The sequence below is a fragment of the Xiphias gladius genome, chromosome 2 (assembly GCF_016859285.1).
Source record: "Xiphias gladius isolate SHS-SW01 ecotype Sanya breed wild chromosome 2, ASM1685928v1, whole genome shotgun sequence".
NCBI lineage: Eukaryota > Metazoa > Chordata > Actinopteri > Istiophoriformes > Xiphiidae > Xiphias > Xiphias gladius.
This window is the reverse complement of record NC_053401.1, coordinates 14,937,665-14,953,515: the sequence shown is the minus strand read 5'-3', so window position 1 is coordinate 14,953,515 and position 15,851 is coordinate 14,937,665. Positions and strand designations below refer to the sequence as shown.

The 15,851-nt window shown below is 38.5% G+C and overlaps 1 protein-coding gene across 1 annotated transcript in view; it reads left to right on the top strand.

Moving 5' to 3' along the window:
* LOC120802099 (proton myo-inositol cotransporter-like) overlaps positions 1-15,851 on the top strand; it is a 62,987-nt gene that overhangs the window by 29,508 nt on the left and 17,628 nt on the right. The window contains exon 4 of the mRNA XM_040149569.1: positions 9,508-9,616. Within this exon, the coding sequence (XP_040005503.1) occupies positions 9,508-9,616 (109 nt within the window). The remainder of the gene's footprint in view (positions 1-9,507; positions 9,617-15,851) is intronic.

Here is a 15,851-nt window from a genome sequence, read left to right as displayed (position 1 = left end):
TCTTTTCTTTTCTCTCTTCTCTAGTCATCTCCCCTTTTTTCCCTCCCCACTCCTCTTCTTTCCACTCATTTCCTCTCCTTTCTTTCCTTTCCTTTCTCTTCCCCTTCTTTCATCTCTTCTCCTTTCCTTTCCTTTTATTTAATTTAATTACTTACCTTACTTAGCTTTTTTCCCTCTCATTTCCATTTTTATCTCATCTCCTCTCCTCTGACACAAACTGACTCTGACCCTGTAAGAGAACTAGACCAGATTCAGCTCAGAAGCCATGCCACCTCGCAGGCAGAAAGGTTGCCTCTGCACCTTTTGAAATGTAGATCATACTTTACTCTCCTGTTGCTGAAAAGACTGTTTTGCCAATGAGTCTCTTAGAAACGCTGATCACTCTGCTTTTGTGAGCCATGTTTGCTATTACTCGTCTTCTACACAGATTGGTACGCAGTTTGAACCACTGTCTGCATTCAAAATGTGTTCCATTTGTTTAGTGATTGACTCTTTACTTGAGTGGAATGTGACTGAGCATTCATATTGTCCTTTGTAGAACTGACTGTATTGTCAGTATTATTTCTCACCTATCACTAATTCAATTTTGTATTCAGCTTTATTTACATAGAAGTTCAGTGCTGTAATATCTAACTCAGTTGATATGAAGTGCTCTGCAGGACAGCCAGGAAATGCAGCAAGTCTAAAATTCACAAACACAGAAAGATGCCAGAGATACAAAGTTGGAATAAGACAAGCAATAATTAACTTTTTCACACCATACAGTAAAAATCAAAAAGTAATACAGCAAGTACTATGGTTGCAAACCATTAGTTGTAGTGGGGTTAATGAGGGTACTGACCATCTAGGGCTTTGTTCTCAAGGAGGCCCTACTGTAAAGTGTGTTAACTACAATTATAGTTTTGAAACAAAGCTTTGTTCTATCATAAATTCAAATAAAGTACAAAATAGTATGTTTTTATACATATTGCATTAGCCCTTATTGTCAGACAAGCTCCAACAAGCATCACAAAATAAATACATAAATATAAATGATCAATTGTTTGACATTAGTGGCTCTGACTGAAAAAAGTCAATGAGTGTGTTATATACAGTATATGCACACTAGCATCCTAGTTATGATCAGGTTTTTGGAGTATCGTAGTTATGTGTTTGCACATCATACCAATTTCACCAATTTCTCCTAGATCCCAGTTTAATTATAATGCCTGAAATACTCTGGGAAACTGGGAAAACTGGGATACTGTGGCAAGTAAATACTTTATCTATATTTCTGATCACTGCCTCTGCCGTTAGTGCAGGTGTGTTGTCAACCCAAGTTGGGTAGTTGTTAGCCAGTAAAACAAAAAAATACAATGGTAAATTATGTAATGATGATGTATATGCTAAAATCAAATCAAAAATCTTAAAAATTTGGTGATGTAGAAAATAGATATTGATGTCTTCTATGCCTGGGGATAAGATAGTGAATCCATTTCCAGCAGACAAGTACTGTACAGAAAAAAGAGTCATGGCAGGCAGTGAGCTTACTCAGGTACTTAGTTATTTCAGTCCTGACAGAAATGACAATACAGTCAGAAGCCTGGAGTTAGAATTATATATATAAATATGGATAGCCGGGTTCGTCTATGTTCCATATAAACATTATATCCCAAGTACAATCAAATACTAGGATTCTAGAGTGTGCGTAAATGTACTAAATGTGTGTTTTAGCTGCAGGTGGGCTGACATTTTGTAGTTTATGTTTTGTGATATATGGAGTAATCGTAGCGCTGGGATAAGTGAAGCGTGCAGCAGGGCTCTCAACTCCTCTGTTCCCCAGTAGGTTTAAAGCAGCTTATCAATAATGAATAGAGGAGAGTTTTGCAATAGCACATCTATCATGATTCCCCCTCTGCACCTGTCACAAGCCCTTTACAGGGGGCAGATGCATTATTTCACCATTTAAAAATGTGATAATGAATATCTGCCGGTACAAAAAAGACTTTAGAAGGAAAAATCCCCACATGGCAGATAAGACAGGATGTGTGAAAAAAATAAGAAATACAGTATTTGAATGTGCAATTTGTTTTTATATTTAGTTCAACTGCAGTTTTTTTCCCGATATTGTTTTCCCATGTGTTATACAGCTATTATAAATTGCACATGACACTAACTGAAATCTGAAACTGAAACATGCAACACCAAAATATGTAAACATTATTTCTAAGACTTATTATTACAAGCTCTGCGGCACTTTCCTTAGAAATGAATACAATGATGTTGTCTGTTGGTGTGTGTGTGTGTGTGTGTGTGTGTGTGTGTGTGTGTGTGTGTGTGTGTGTGTGTGTGTGTGTGTGTGTGTGTGTGTGTGTGTGTGTCTGTATTTTTGCCTGTTCCCCGTAGGGCAATCATGACCCCTTGTATGTTTCTTTCTCCCTCTTTTTATCTTCCTCACACGCACACACACACACACACACACACACACACACACACACACACACACACACGTACAAACACACAGTAACACACACTTGTTATGTTTCCACTCTCAGCCTTCAGGAGTAACTACCCACCCACCGGCAGCAGCTGATTCTTGCATAAAATTAGTTTTAACATGCAACGAGTACTGGATGGCAAGAGTTAACCCACTGAGCTGTCATCTAGAGGAAGAAAACTACTTCTGTTCAGAAGATGAAAAATAGTTACATCCTTGAACTTCTTGCCGTGTTACTTTTTATAATGCAGCGTGTCTGCAAGGAAGGATTTCTAAGCGCTGAATGATAGAAATCTCAGCTGGAAAATCAGAGTTTAGATATGCTTGCACCTCTGTGTCACGTCCTCCTCCCAACTTCACATGCCTCTGCTGGTATGATCTGATTCATAACCACGCAGTGACTTTTCAACACTTCAAACCAAAATGGGAAAAGTTACAATGTCTGGCTCAGTTTGTTTCCATTTCTTTCTCTGCCGGAAAATCAGAGTTTAGATATGCTTGCACCTCTGTGTCACGTCCTCCTCTCAACTTCACATGCCTCTGCTGGTATGATCTGATTCATAACCACGCAGTGACTTTTCAACACTTAAAACCAAAATGGGAAAAGTTAGACTGTCTGGCTCAGTTTGTTTCCATTTCTTTCTCTGCCTATTCCTGTATCTGTTTCCCTTTGTGTAACCCTCTTTCTTTTGCCACCACTTTCTTTTGTCCACAGAAATGGACAGAAAACCTGAAAGGCAACCTCCTGCACTCTATTGACTGATTATGTTACTGTGATTAGTTTGGAACTGGAGAGATGGTGGTTTTGTTGACACTCAGTTTGAGACTCTGAAGCTTGCAGAAACACTGTTTCTGCTTAACTTGTGACAGCAGTTCCACTTAATAGTTTTCTTTTTCTGCTATTCCACTGGGGCTAGTGTAGCTGCTTTTGTTTTCACAACATAAGGCGCTGCATGTTTTCAGTGCTACAGAAATACATGCCTGTGATAAAGATTTAGAAAGACATGTGGTGTCATTGAACATGTCTAAAATTTAAGGGGCAAGATTAGAAAAAGTTTAAAATCGGAAAGCCACCGGTATTCTGGGAGCTTTGCCACACCAGGAGCTTTGCCACGTCGTATTAGTTTGATAAAACTGGCTACCTTATCCGAGCACATGGGCATGGGCATGTCTAGGCTTTCTGAGGCGAGGGAATGGAAAGAGTCATAAATTTCAGGAATGAAGAAGCAGATTGCCATGATCAGAGATGGAACTGCACAGATCTGAGATTCTGGAGAAAAGTTTTTAGCATCAAGAGAAAAGGTTTGGCTGACGTTACATAGGCTTCACCAAACCTGCTATATCTGTCCAGTATTTGAAACCTTGTTGAATATTTGCTTGGATCTAAGTTATAAATGAAAATATACTATCCTATGTTTAATTAGTATAAGCCCCATTGCCGCTGTTGTGTATTTTTCTCTGTCATTCTCTGTGTTTGTGTGTTCGCCTCCATCCATTCATCCATCTATCCATCCATCCGCTGTCTGATGCTCGGCTCCTGGCAACCGCTGGCCCCTATGTGCCCTTAGATAAACACAGCTGCTCCCCTGTACCTGCGGACAGCAGTCTTGGACACTAGCAAGATTTGATAAGCGCCGCTAAAAATGCTGTTTCTACCTATTGCTACAGGTCACTGGTGATTATCCAGTAAAGAACCAATTAAGATTCTTATTTTCCATAAAACATGATATTTTTAGATTTTGAAGATCTATTGGAACAAGATACATCCACACATTACATATAGTTTCTTCATAACATTATCAAAACAACAGACCACACATGGCCATAAGCATGTATGTCGGCTCCAGGGCCTTACTTACCTCTAGCTCTAGACATAAGAATTGCCTCTCTTACAAGTACTTGACAGCATCTTCTCTAGCTAATTAGATTTTCTTCTCCCTCTTAACGTACCATGCCTACACGTGATATTAGGTCCAATGGATATTATGGGTTGCCAAAGAAATAAAGGCTTCCTCTCTTCTCCTCTCCTCTTCTCTCCTCACTTTAAAAAAAATTAGGGAAAAACATAGAGAAAGCTCCTATATGTCTGAAAATCACACACTATGTTGCTATAACCTCAGTTTAGTCCATTAAGCAGAATTTAGAAGAAAAATATTTACTGGTACAAAGTCAAAAGTCTGTAAAAATGATTTAAGTTGAAATTGAACATGGAGATGCTCTGCTAAGATTTTTATTATCTCAGCACACCTGTAATCAAATGACTTCTAAACCATCCAGACAGGACTATAAAGTAGCATGTGGACTTTATTGTTTATGTAAACAGCTTTATAAGGAATTTAGGTTACAACTGAGGAGAGCTTTCTTTCATATTAAATGAGTCACTTTAAAACTCTGATATCAGATGTGGTCAGCAAATAATAAATATTGATAATAATAATTTTGGTATAATGATTTAACTCAAGTGTGTCAAGTATGATTAGGGCGTTGTTGCAACTTTCAAAAGGATTTATCCCAATTTAAGGAATAATTTGATATTTTGAGAAACACTCATTAGTACTCGTTTAGAGAGTTAGATGAAAATATCAATACCACAGCTAGCCTGGCTCTGTCCAAAGGTTAAAACAAATCCACCTACTGGCACTTCTGAATCTCACTAATTAACATGTTATATCTTGTTTGTTTAACCTCTACAAAAAACAAAGTGTAAAAATGACACATTGCGTATTTAACTTGTTTTTTGCCAAGCAACGTCATGGTGACATCAAGGCCACAGGGAGTCATTGCTCCTGGCCAAGACACAGTCTTGCAGCTTACCAATTGTAAAACCACAACTTGTCATTTTAAAATTCTGTTCAGTCACCTTTAGATGTGTTAGTAAGCAAGTGTGTGTGTTTTTTTTAACTTTTGGACAGAGCCAAAGGTTTCTCGTTTACACTAATCTAAGATAACCGCCTACTAGCTATAGCTTCATATTTAGCGTATTGACATAACAGCGGTATCAGTCTATCAATTTATCTATCAATGTAACTCAGCAAGAAAGTAAATAATCATATTTCTCAAAATGTCAAACTATATTTTTGCATAGTGTAGCTTTAAGGAGAAATTTAGCTGGATTACATGGTGGCTTTTTAGTTGTAACATTAACATTCACAAAACAGCTGTTTCTCTGGAATTTAGTGAAACACAACAAAGGCTGCACAGTGGTTGCATAAACAGCTGTTATAGTGATAGTCTGGCCTTGTGTTCTGATCTCGACTGTGTAGTGTGTGAGGTGTCATGATCCCATTCTGATGAGGAAGCGGAAGACGGGTGAAAAAGGAGAGAAGAGGGGAAGTATGCGGAAGAAATAATTAGAGGAGGAGATGGAGGTTGTGGTAGGAGGGCTGCAGATTGCCTGCTCAGGCTTCAGTCCTTGATTGCAGCCCACTCAGTTCCATAAGTGAAGCCCACTTCCAGCCACTTACTTCCCGAGGACAAGGTGATTGGATGGATACAAAGTGCAATTCCTGTCCACCTTAAAAGCAGTGGGTATTTCTTTTTCTAAATTGACTACTATCTTTATAATTCCCCCTTTGCTTTCACTGAATTACAAAAGATTTGTAAATCAATATGGGAATCAGTAATTGTCAGTTCTGTGAATGGATGCCTGGAAAGCAAGGTGCTGTCTGACTCTTTGTTCCTCTTATTCTCCTTCCTATCCCTTCTGTATATTTTATAAAGCGGACTGTGGCACGTGTTTGAAGTGTGAATAAAAAGAAACATTTGACAGGACTAACGGTGCTAAACAGGCACTGAAATTGGCCATGGGGGTTGTAACAAGGAGAAATTGGGGTTTTTCCCAAAAGCAGATAGTGGAGAAAAAGAGCTACTTGGAGATTCCTTCGAATATCAAAGAGGAGGAACAGAAGAAGAAGAGGGAGATAGACCTGGTTCTCATTAAAAACACATCCCAGTCTGACCCTGCTCAATGTACGAACAAATCGTATTATGGTCTTAGAATGAGGCCTTTAGTATTTGCTGGATTGAATGCTGATAAGAATGAAAATCAAAGCGGATCTGTGTCAGTAGTGATGGTGCTGGAATGATCACAGAGCTCATGTGGGTAGATTAACATAAGAAAAGAGTGTCTTTGTATTGAGCTTCATATGTGTCTGTGTGTGTTAGGCTGTCTACATTTAGGTTTGTGTGTTTTACAATCACAATCACTGCTCATCTATCATAGGAACTGGTATGTCATGATATTTTTTCTTGTATTACTCATGCATTTAACCCTAATCTGCACCTGGCTGCATCACTTTTTGAATGTTTTGTATTTACTTGATCACAAGACAGGATATGTTTCATATTTTAAACTAAACTGTGTTATAGTGGTTCTGCAGGATAAAATGAATGAAATATAGCAATAAATGAAGCAGATATTGTTGGAAAGCTTCAATGAGGAATACTGATGTGCATACAGCTGTGAGACTTACTCTCTGTGCTTGTTGCATGTCGGTAGCTTGCTGGCTTGTTTTTCATTGCCATCCTTCCTTTTCAATATCTCATATGATTAAATTACGGTTGGGTGGTGCTCAATTGAGGAAAAGAAGGTGTTTTTTGAACTTGTGTGTGTTTGTGCATTTGTGTGTTTATGTGTGTGTGTCTCTGCACATATAGTGTATGAGTGAGTGTGAACATACTTGTTTTTGTGTGGAGAAAGTTGCATTTGTACTGTAGGCTTGTGTTAATATTCTTGCATGTGTAATGTAAGATCAGTGCTTTACTCATACTGTTTCTTTGCTCTTATGTGATTCTGTGTTTGAAAAAGAGAGCAAGAGGGAAAAAGGTCTTCTGCTTGTATGATCAATTGCATCTGAATGTGTGTTGGACTGAGTAAATTTAGCTCTTCTTCAGGCAGCCATCAAGTCTCAGCTCTCTTGATAGTTGACTTTGGCCCATGAATCCGGACTTCCCCGTTGGCTAATCAGATAAGAGTCCCTTGCTCTGGTCTCTGGGGATCAACCAATCTCAATCCACCAGGTTAGAGCCATGGAAATGGCTCAGCCCATAAACACATCACTTTCTCTTCCCCATCTGAGGATAGAGCTCTGTTTCATATTAAACCTTGACTTTAAAAGCTGAATCTGACCTGCTCATGGGAAACATACAGCAGCTCATTGAGAACACAATTGTTACAAAAAAACTTCAAAGCAACTATAGTTTTCAGAAACAAGCTTTTTCTTAACTGTATTTTTTAACAGTAATTTTCCCAAATATTTATAACCCAAGCAGGCTAAGAGATTTATTTTACCTTGCCTGGCAAGAAATCATGACTTTTAACCTCTATTATACATCAAGCTTCAAAAAATCAGCAACCTACACAACAATGCAGCTGATCCGTGTCCTTCAGTACATGTCCCAAGTTCGTAATATAGGACTTTTGTGTGTGTATATACATATATATGTATAATCACGGTAATAACACAAATGGTAAGTGTAATTGGAATTTAAGTACCAATTACCAGACAAGCATGACACTGACATTAATAGAAACTATAGCAAACTATAACTGTCAAACTCAACCACAACATTCTACTGTGCCATAGGGGCAGTCCTGACTGCTGCGAGGAAAAATGGTTTTTGCTTCTCACCTGGGGGCCGTGCTGCAGCTACAGAAACTGTAGAAGCTAAAGTAAAATCAACACAGTGCAAATAATATTAAATCTAAATTATTCACTGAATATAAATTAAGTGAACTGCTGATGTTTTGCATGCACAATGCTACCTGAAGGTTAGGTTATTGTTACCTGTAGACAAACTCATTGTGCAGCTATGAGTCAAAGAAGTTCGTTCTTTAACATGTTGGACAGCTGATAAATAATTAAATGAATGACTGTCCGTCCTCCCCATACACGTACAAAGATACTTATTTGTCAAATTTTCCCATCCAAGCTAACACTCTGTTACACAAAATCATACCCAGCTGAATAACATAAATTCTAAGAAAATAATTGCAGAGCCTGCATATGTGTGGCAATTTTAGCTTATGCTTTTACTGGACACTTCAGGAAAGAATGTAGGTATTAAATCAAGACTAAATGCAAGATTTTATAAAAGTTATGACTCAATTATGAGTAAAGCTATGTTTTTAATTGCCTCGGAATATGCTGTGAAAATTGCCTCTCATTTTGTAAAAATGACAGGTGAAAGTTAAAAAGCCTCTTTAAGCATTTCAGAATTGAAAGGAATCAAAAATGATAATGTACCTTTAAGTCTCACTCAAAAGGAAGGCTTCAGTGTGCATGTGTGTCAGCCAGGGCCCCCTTTACAGAGTCTGGTTTGCTTGTCAAAAAGCTAAAGGAGATGTCCAATGGTCCAGAGTCCTCCCGCACAAAGCTGCTCCCAAATAATCAGGCTGTATGTTTCACCTCATAAGTGTAGGCTCATGCCATCCTTGTTTATGATATGTTTGTAGGTTCTTGTGTTACCTGTGTTTCTTTGTGTGTGTATTCAGGCTTTCTTGTTTGCTCTGTCTGCTCTCCGTTTGTCTTCTCCTTAATCCGACAGATCCATGCCTGTCTCTCATCCTGTTAAGATTTCTCCTCCCAAAGGAACCGCTTGTCTGTGTGTGACAAAATGTCACTTCTTCTTGCAGAAGCGACAAAATGATTGTATACCTGGGAAATAAGAAAATATTTTTGGAGTTTTTTTGATGATCCCATTAAATTAAATAGGCCCTCCATTAAAGGACATATTGGTAAATACAGTATGCTTATTTGCTTTCATGCAAAAAGAGTTAGATGAGAAGATTGGTACTACTCTCGTGTCTATATGATAAATTTTAAGGTGCAGCCAGCAGCTGGTTAAGTTTGCTGCAAGAAATCCTTTGTTACTTTCATGTTGGCCTTACTTTTGTAGCAGTCAGGGTCTTGTTCTTCTTATGGTGGGTAGCTTATTTTGGAATGAAAATCTATTAAAGCTAGAGTATGGTTATCAGTGAAGTCCCACTGAGTTTGAAATTGTTTCTGCTGTGTATCTGCTTGTGCCCCCAGATGGCCCGGTGATCTGGCGGATGCTGACCTACCCCCCGACTCGGCGAGCCCTCCTGGTGGGCTGTGGTCTTCAAATGTTCCAGCAGCTTTCAGGAATCAACACCGTAATGTGAGTCAAACTATCCACCATAATTTTAGCTCAGTCGTCAAGTAGAGGTCTGAATTATTCTCCCAGTTGGTCTATGACAACAGACTTTTCAAAACTGTACAGTGTCTGCAATGGTGCATGGGTGTTTAGGTTTCAAGGATTTCATGATTTGATACCAACTCCATTCAGAAAATTACAGTTTTAGTTGACATCTAATGTGTTCGCAGTATCTAAAAGGAATATTTTAGTCAGTGGCATGTGGCACCCTGAAAGCAATGGGAACAATTTTGTGAAAAAAGAGCTGAAAAATAACTCATGCAAATCCTGAGTTACAAGAGCAATTACAGTCTTCAATTTTTTCCATAAATATACCACACATTCATTAATAAATCTTTCTTCTGCTTCATCTCCCTTACTTCTGTTCCATGATGATTCCTCATTTTCTCCCTAGATAATACTTTAAAAAATTATATATAATAGCAGGTTTGTAGTCTTTACTGTCTAGTTTATTATTTTGAAATAGGAGCCTAAATTTACCAAAAATTAAAATGCATAACAGGACACAATGCAACACACATTTCTCCACTTTGATCCAGACAAAAGGAAACACAGTGAGATTCATGCAATTGATTCATTTGCAGCTGACTCTTTACTCTTTAAATCTAATAAGGTCATATATAATGATATAACATAAAAAGTGGCCATTTTCCTATGGAAAAATATTTTTTCTTTTGATACTTACATTGTTAAAAATCTGAGTAGTTCTTCCACCACCACTAAAAAGCTTAAAAATCGACAGCACCAGGGGCATACCCATGAAATACATACTGTATCCTACATTAGCATTGATGCTGTATTTTGTTAAGGGCGTCACTCACTTAACACTTTGAGAACAGACATTGGCTGATAGCTATCTAATCAATTTTCTCATTGACTTTCCATATATGCACAATGAAAGAGAGAAGAGAATAATTGGCTTAGTTAAAAACAACCTGGTTGTTTCCTGACCTGCAGAAAATAAGCAACTTTAGTTGTCCAGACTGAGATTGTTCAGTCTTAAAAATACAACACTGGTGTTCACCCTCATTTTTTTTTTCTTTGAAAATTGCTGTTAGTTGACATTTTTTGTCTTTTTTGGCCTAATTGTTGCGGACTACACTGCTCATCAGTCATATAACGTTTAAAAATTTGTCCTTTTAGTGTCTATCCATACTTCATACTATACTATACATACTTCAGCATCCCTAATAAATATATATAAATAACTTTGCCTAACTGAAATTGGGAAAAATGTGCTTGTGCAAGTTGAACCTGTGTGCTTTTGTCATTTCTCTTTACCATAGATCAAATTGGAGAGCCTTGAAAAAGGGAGTGTGTTTTCAGCTATTCTACCCTCAGGGTTAATCAAAAAAATTATGATACGTGACACTGAAACTGTGTGTCACCTGCCTTCTCATTCAAACCAAGAGTGATCTAGATAGATGTATTTGGTTTAGCAGCATAGTATTAAATCTCAAAACATTTCTCTCATCTTCCATAATACACCATACACCAGGGAGCAGTAGCGTCATTGTGTTACTGCCCACTTGCCTGTGAAGGGACAGGCCACCTGTATTCTTTTATTCTTTTTATCTTTCCATCTGACGAGATGTGTCGTCTGTCTCTGTCTCACCTCCCCTTTGAGATGAACTATATTACAGGCTCTGTAAACAATCTTTGGATATGTGCTGTTGCTTAGCAACCGTCGGAGGCAAGAGTAATAGGATAAGTGTGTGTGTGTTTCTGTGTGTGTCTGCATGCACGTGTGATTAAATTTGGCACTATGAACTTTGGTGTCTGCGCATGTGCACCTGTGTGAGGTGTGTGTTTGACATGTGTGCTCATGTGGATGAATGTGTATGTGCGAGACTAAAGGTATGGCCATTTGCATATGTATGCTTGTATCTTGAGAAATTCACCTGTGGTTAGCAGAGGTAATACTCTGGATCTGTCACAGATATCTTTATCTGTCTCACTGAATGTCTGTCTATTGACTGTCTGCTTCTCTTACTGTATATTCATCTTCATTTCCTGTTGCCAAGAGGGTGAACAGCAGAGGGGACAAACTAAATCTGTCATAGCTCTGTCCCTATCCACCTCTCTGTCTCCCTGACTTGTGTATCTGCCAATCTTCCAGTCTTTCTAAAAACCCTATGCCTGGTAGTTTATCTGTGTCAGTAGTGACACATTTACACTAAGCATTAATACATCTTCAATCAGGATGGTGCCGAGATTGTGTTATGTTTACACCTGGCATTAACATGTGTTTCCGGTCTACAAATTGAAATCTGATTGCTCTTTCATTTGCAAAAATACCCACTGAGGCTTCCTTTGGTGACAATTACATCCTTCAGAATAGACATTAAAGGTCTCATCCTGCTGACAATCGATTTTTAACAACAATGTCTCAGTTTGAGTTGCTTAATGTTTGCTTGGTGTGGTAGGAAACATTTTATTTGACTCATACAAGACTACTGTAGATATATCAGAATAACAGTTTGTTGTTAAAAACACTGCACACCTACACAGGTGTTTAAACATCTTCCGGCTAATTAGATGTCCGGCCAGTTTGAAGGTGAGTAGGTAAGTAGGTTAGTCTTTTCAGCCAAAGTCTGTTATTCAATTGAATTAAACACAAATTTAGATATAGTTTTATATTGTTAATGCTCAGTATTGTTAGCTTTCACAGGGTATTTGTAAGTCTGCCCTGTGTTGTCCTGTGACATGAATACTCGTGACTATGAGAATCTGTCCTACCTTTCCCATTCATCCAAAATGATAAGAATGTGGCATAAGGAGAGATCCAATCAGAACAATAAGGTAAAACACCTGGATTCACCATGGATGTGGGCATTAAGGACACAGTGTATTGCTGATCCTCTGGGAGTGGTTTGTGCAGTGATATTCGAACTACATCCAGGGTGCGCTTACTCCAAGTCTTTTTGTTAATTCCAAATGTAAGTGGTGTGGATAGTCGTTTGATTTAAAAATTATCATATGTGGAGTGTCAGAATCTGGACAAACAATGCAGGCAGCAGAGACTGGACAGGTCAGGTACAATTAGAAGAGACTTTACTTCTAGATAAGGTGAAAATCAATACAGGCTGATAGAAGCAGCAGACAAACCAGCCATAAACAACAGACAGGCAAACAGCTAAGAATACAAGGAACAGCAAAAGCACTAGTACAACTCTGACAATATTAAAGTTGACCCAGGAAACTAATAGGCAATAAGGTATTGTGGAGAATGGCCTACAGGTTTACAGAACAGGGAACCTGATACTACATACTAATTACAAGTAGGCTTTGAGTCCATAATTTGTTCAGATCTTGAAGCATATGCTGTAAAACAAAAATGAGTATAAAATATTTAGAACATTTGGCTTTCACTTAGAAGTTTAATTGGCAGTTGAATTTAGATTCCGAATGATGGATGCTGCGAATGACCGGATTTTGCCATCTGACACACTATATATTTCTCTTGATGTTATGCAATTTCTTATATGGTGAGTAATAAAAAGTGAATTGTTTTGGACACTGAGGATGCCTGGTTAATGGTTGAGGAACAACTGGGTCAGAGAAACACAACACATAGACACATAGGCAGAGAAAGAGGGGAGGGAGAGGCCAAAGCTGTTACCATGACAATTGCCCCCATTCAATGATATATATACATATTGTAACAATATAATATATTTCTCCAGTCTTCATAATTGATTGCTTGTCTATGCTTGTCAGTCTTATAGCATACTAGAAGACTGATATTGTACTTTCTCCATTTCCTCCATCCATGCCTGTATAGTATGTTGTAATCTTTATCAACACCTATCTGTTTTTTTCCAGTATTGATGTCACTCATCCTTTGTGCTTCTTACCTCTCTATACATTCACAGCCTGCCTGTCTACTACCTGCCTTTTTGTTCCCTTGTGAAGCTGCCAGGCTAGCCCCATTAGTCAGTGAGATATAAAGGAGGTCTGGAGAAGCAGTAAATCAGCCGGGCTCAGAGACAAGCTCCACTCTCCCTGTCCCCAGCTGCTTTCCCTGATTAAAACCACCGAGCTGGCACAGAGAAAGAAGGAAAAGGGCAGTGAGAGAAGCTGGCAGACTGGCAAAAAAATTAAAAATGCAAACTAAACTAGAAAGGGACATTGTCTGTCACTCTGCTCTCTTGAGTTGGGAACTTGACAGGAATGGATTGATTCATTCACAAGTCAAATATGCTCTGATAGAGGGTACATTTCAGTCCTCATTAGCACATTGCCCCACTTGAGGTCCTCATTTCAGTGAGCCTCAAAATAAAAGAGGCCGTAGTCCTCAGCAAGTGAATAAGGGCAAAGGATCAGCTGAAGTTTTAATCAAACAGCAAACTCAATTAATAAAACCTTGAAAAACTAACAACCCATTTGATTTAGTTAATAAACAAATTTACCACAGATCTGCCCTCTCATTGCTGAGTCACACAAGGAGATCACTGCTGCCTCTAAGAAATATTTATATATCTATAGCAGTCTGTCAAATACACTTGTGGGTAATTGAGAGGATTCCTGATATGTCATTTGTTCAGCCCAACGTTGTTTTATAATTTGATTGACTGAAAATGTATTTTTTGACAACAAAATCATCAAATGAATTTAGCCTGAGTCAAAAGTTCACTACATTTTTTAAATGGGGCTCAGGTGCACCGAAAGAAAAACGGGGTACAAAGAGGCTGGCGGACTGTCAGAAAGACAAAATTGTGGCATAGAGGCTGTTAAATAGATCAGGGGTGCGATGGAGCCAGGCCACTTTCGTGGAAAGTGCTGTGAATCTAGTAGTTGCTCATCATACAGAATCCCACTGAGATCCTTTCTCTGTTCCATTCACTTAAAATAGCTGATGTACAGCTCAGGAGACACACACTAATATGCCAAATGGGAGTTTCATCTGAGTTGAAGCTGATCACGTTACTTTTCCAAATTATATTCATACATGCCATATAGCAATAATGAACTTCAAGGTACAGATGTTTCGCAGATGGTGCGGACTGCTGCTATTAGATGCTTTTCAGACGATCACTGCTAGTTCACTAGCTTACTGGCCTGCAAATTACATTGATCCAGATCACGCACTTGCATGCAAATTAGTTTTCTCGATGTCTAATCCCATGCATTTGTGCAGACAAGTTCAGATGAACTTCATCCAAACTCTTGGTTCAGCTGTGATATTCCAGGGAAAACCCACAACAGCTGAATACCATTGTGAGGACCCACAATCATAGCCAACATTCAATTGATGATTGGCAGAGCCCACACAAAGCTGCACTGGGGGACTGGCTGGTTATTATTTTACCCAAACTAATGTTATATTTATCAAACACAAATAATGACCTGACATGTGCTATAAAGACTTATTTGGGGAACTAAGAACATGCAGCCACACTGTAATCACATATGTAATGCAATGCACTCTATAGAAGTGTTCTCATTTTCTCCAATGCTTATGTAATGTTTATTATATGCAATGCATATACAAGCATATTTGGATTTTGTCAAGTTGTGTCCATGCAATATAGTCAAGCACAAACAACTCAGTCTCAATAATCAAACATTGACAGTTTATCTCAAACAGGCTATTGTTTTATGCTCAACAGGCCAGTCTAGGTGGCAGCAATACTACGTGAGGGCGACATGAATATGTGCACCAAATTTCATGGCATTCCATCTAATAGTAAAGTTCTCAGGAAATCCAGAGAGCAATGCCATAACCATGGCTAAAAACAGTGCAATAGGTAGCTAACTGGCCACCTACTGAGCCTATTGTACAGTTGAATTAAAGGATTTTTTTGTAACCACTGACATATATTATGTCATGAAAACTCCAGAATATGCTTCATGACAGGTATCTGAGTACATGCACATGGTCACACACCTTACACAATTTTTGACAGCAGGTTGATTTTAACTCATATATCAGACCCACTATCTCTGGACTTTCTGGTTGTTATAAGAATAACCTCCCTGCCCTCACACACACACTCAAACTTATCAGAGAAGCCTGTGTGATGAGAGATGTATTTGTCAATAATACATCTCTCAGGAACCAAAGAAGTGTCAGGTGTCTGGACTGCTCGTCTCTCTAACAGCATGAGTTGTGTGCCTGAGTGTCTCCCTGCCTAACTGTCTTCCAACAGATGAAGGGATGGATGGGTGTATAGATTACATAGATAGATAAATTGAT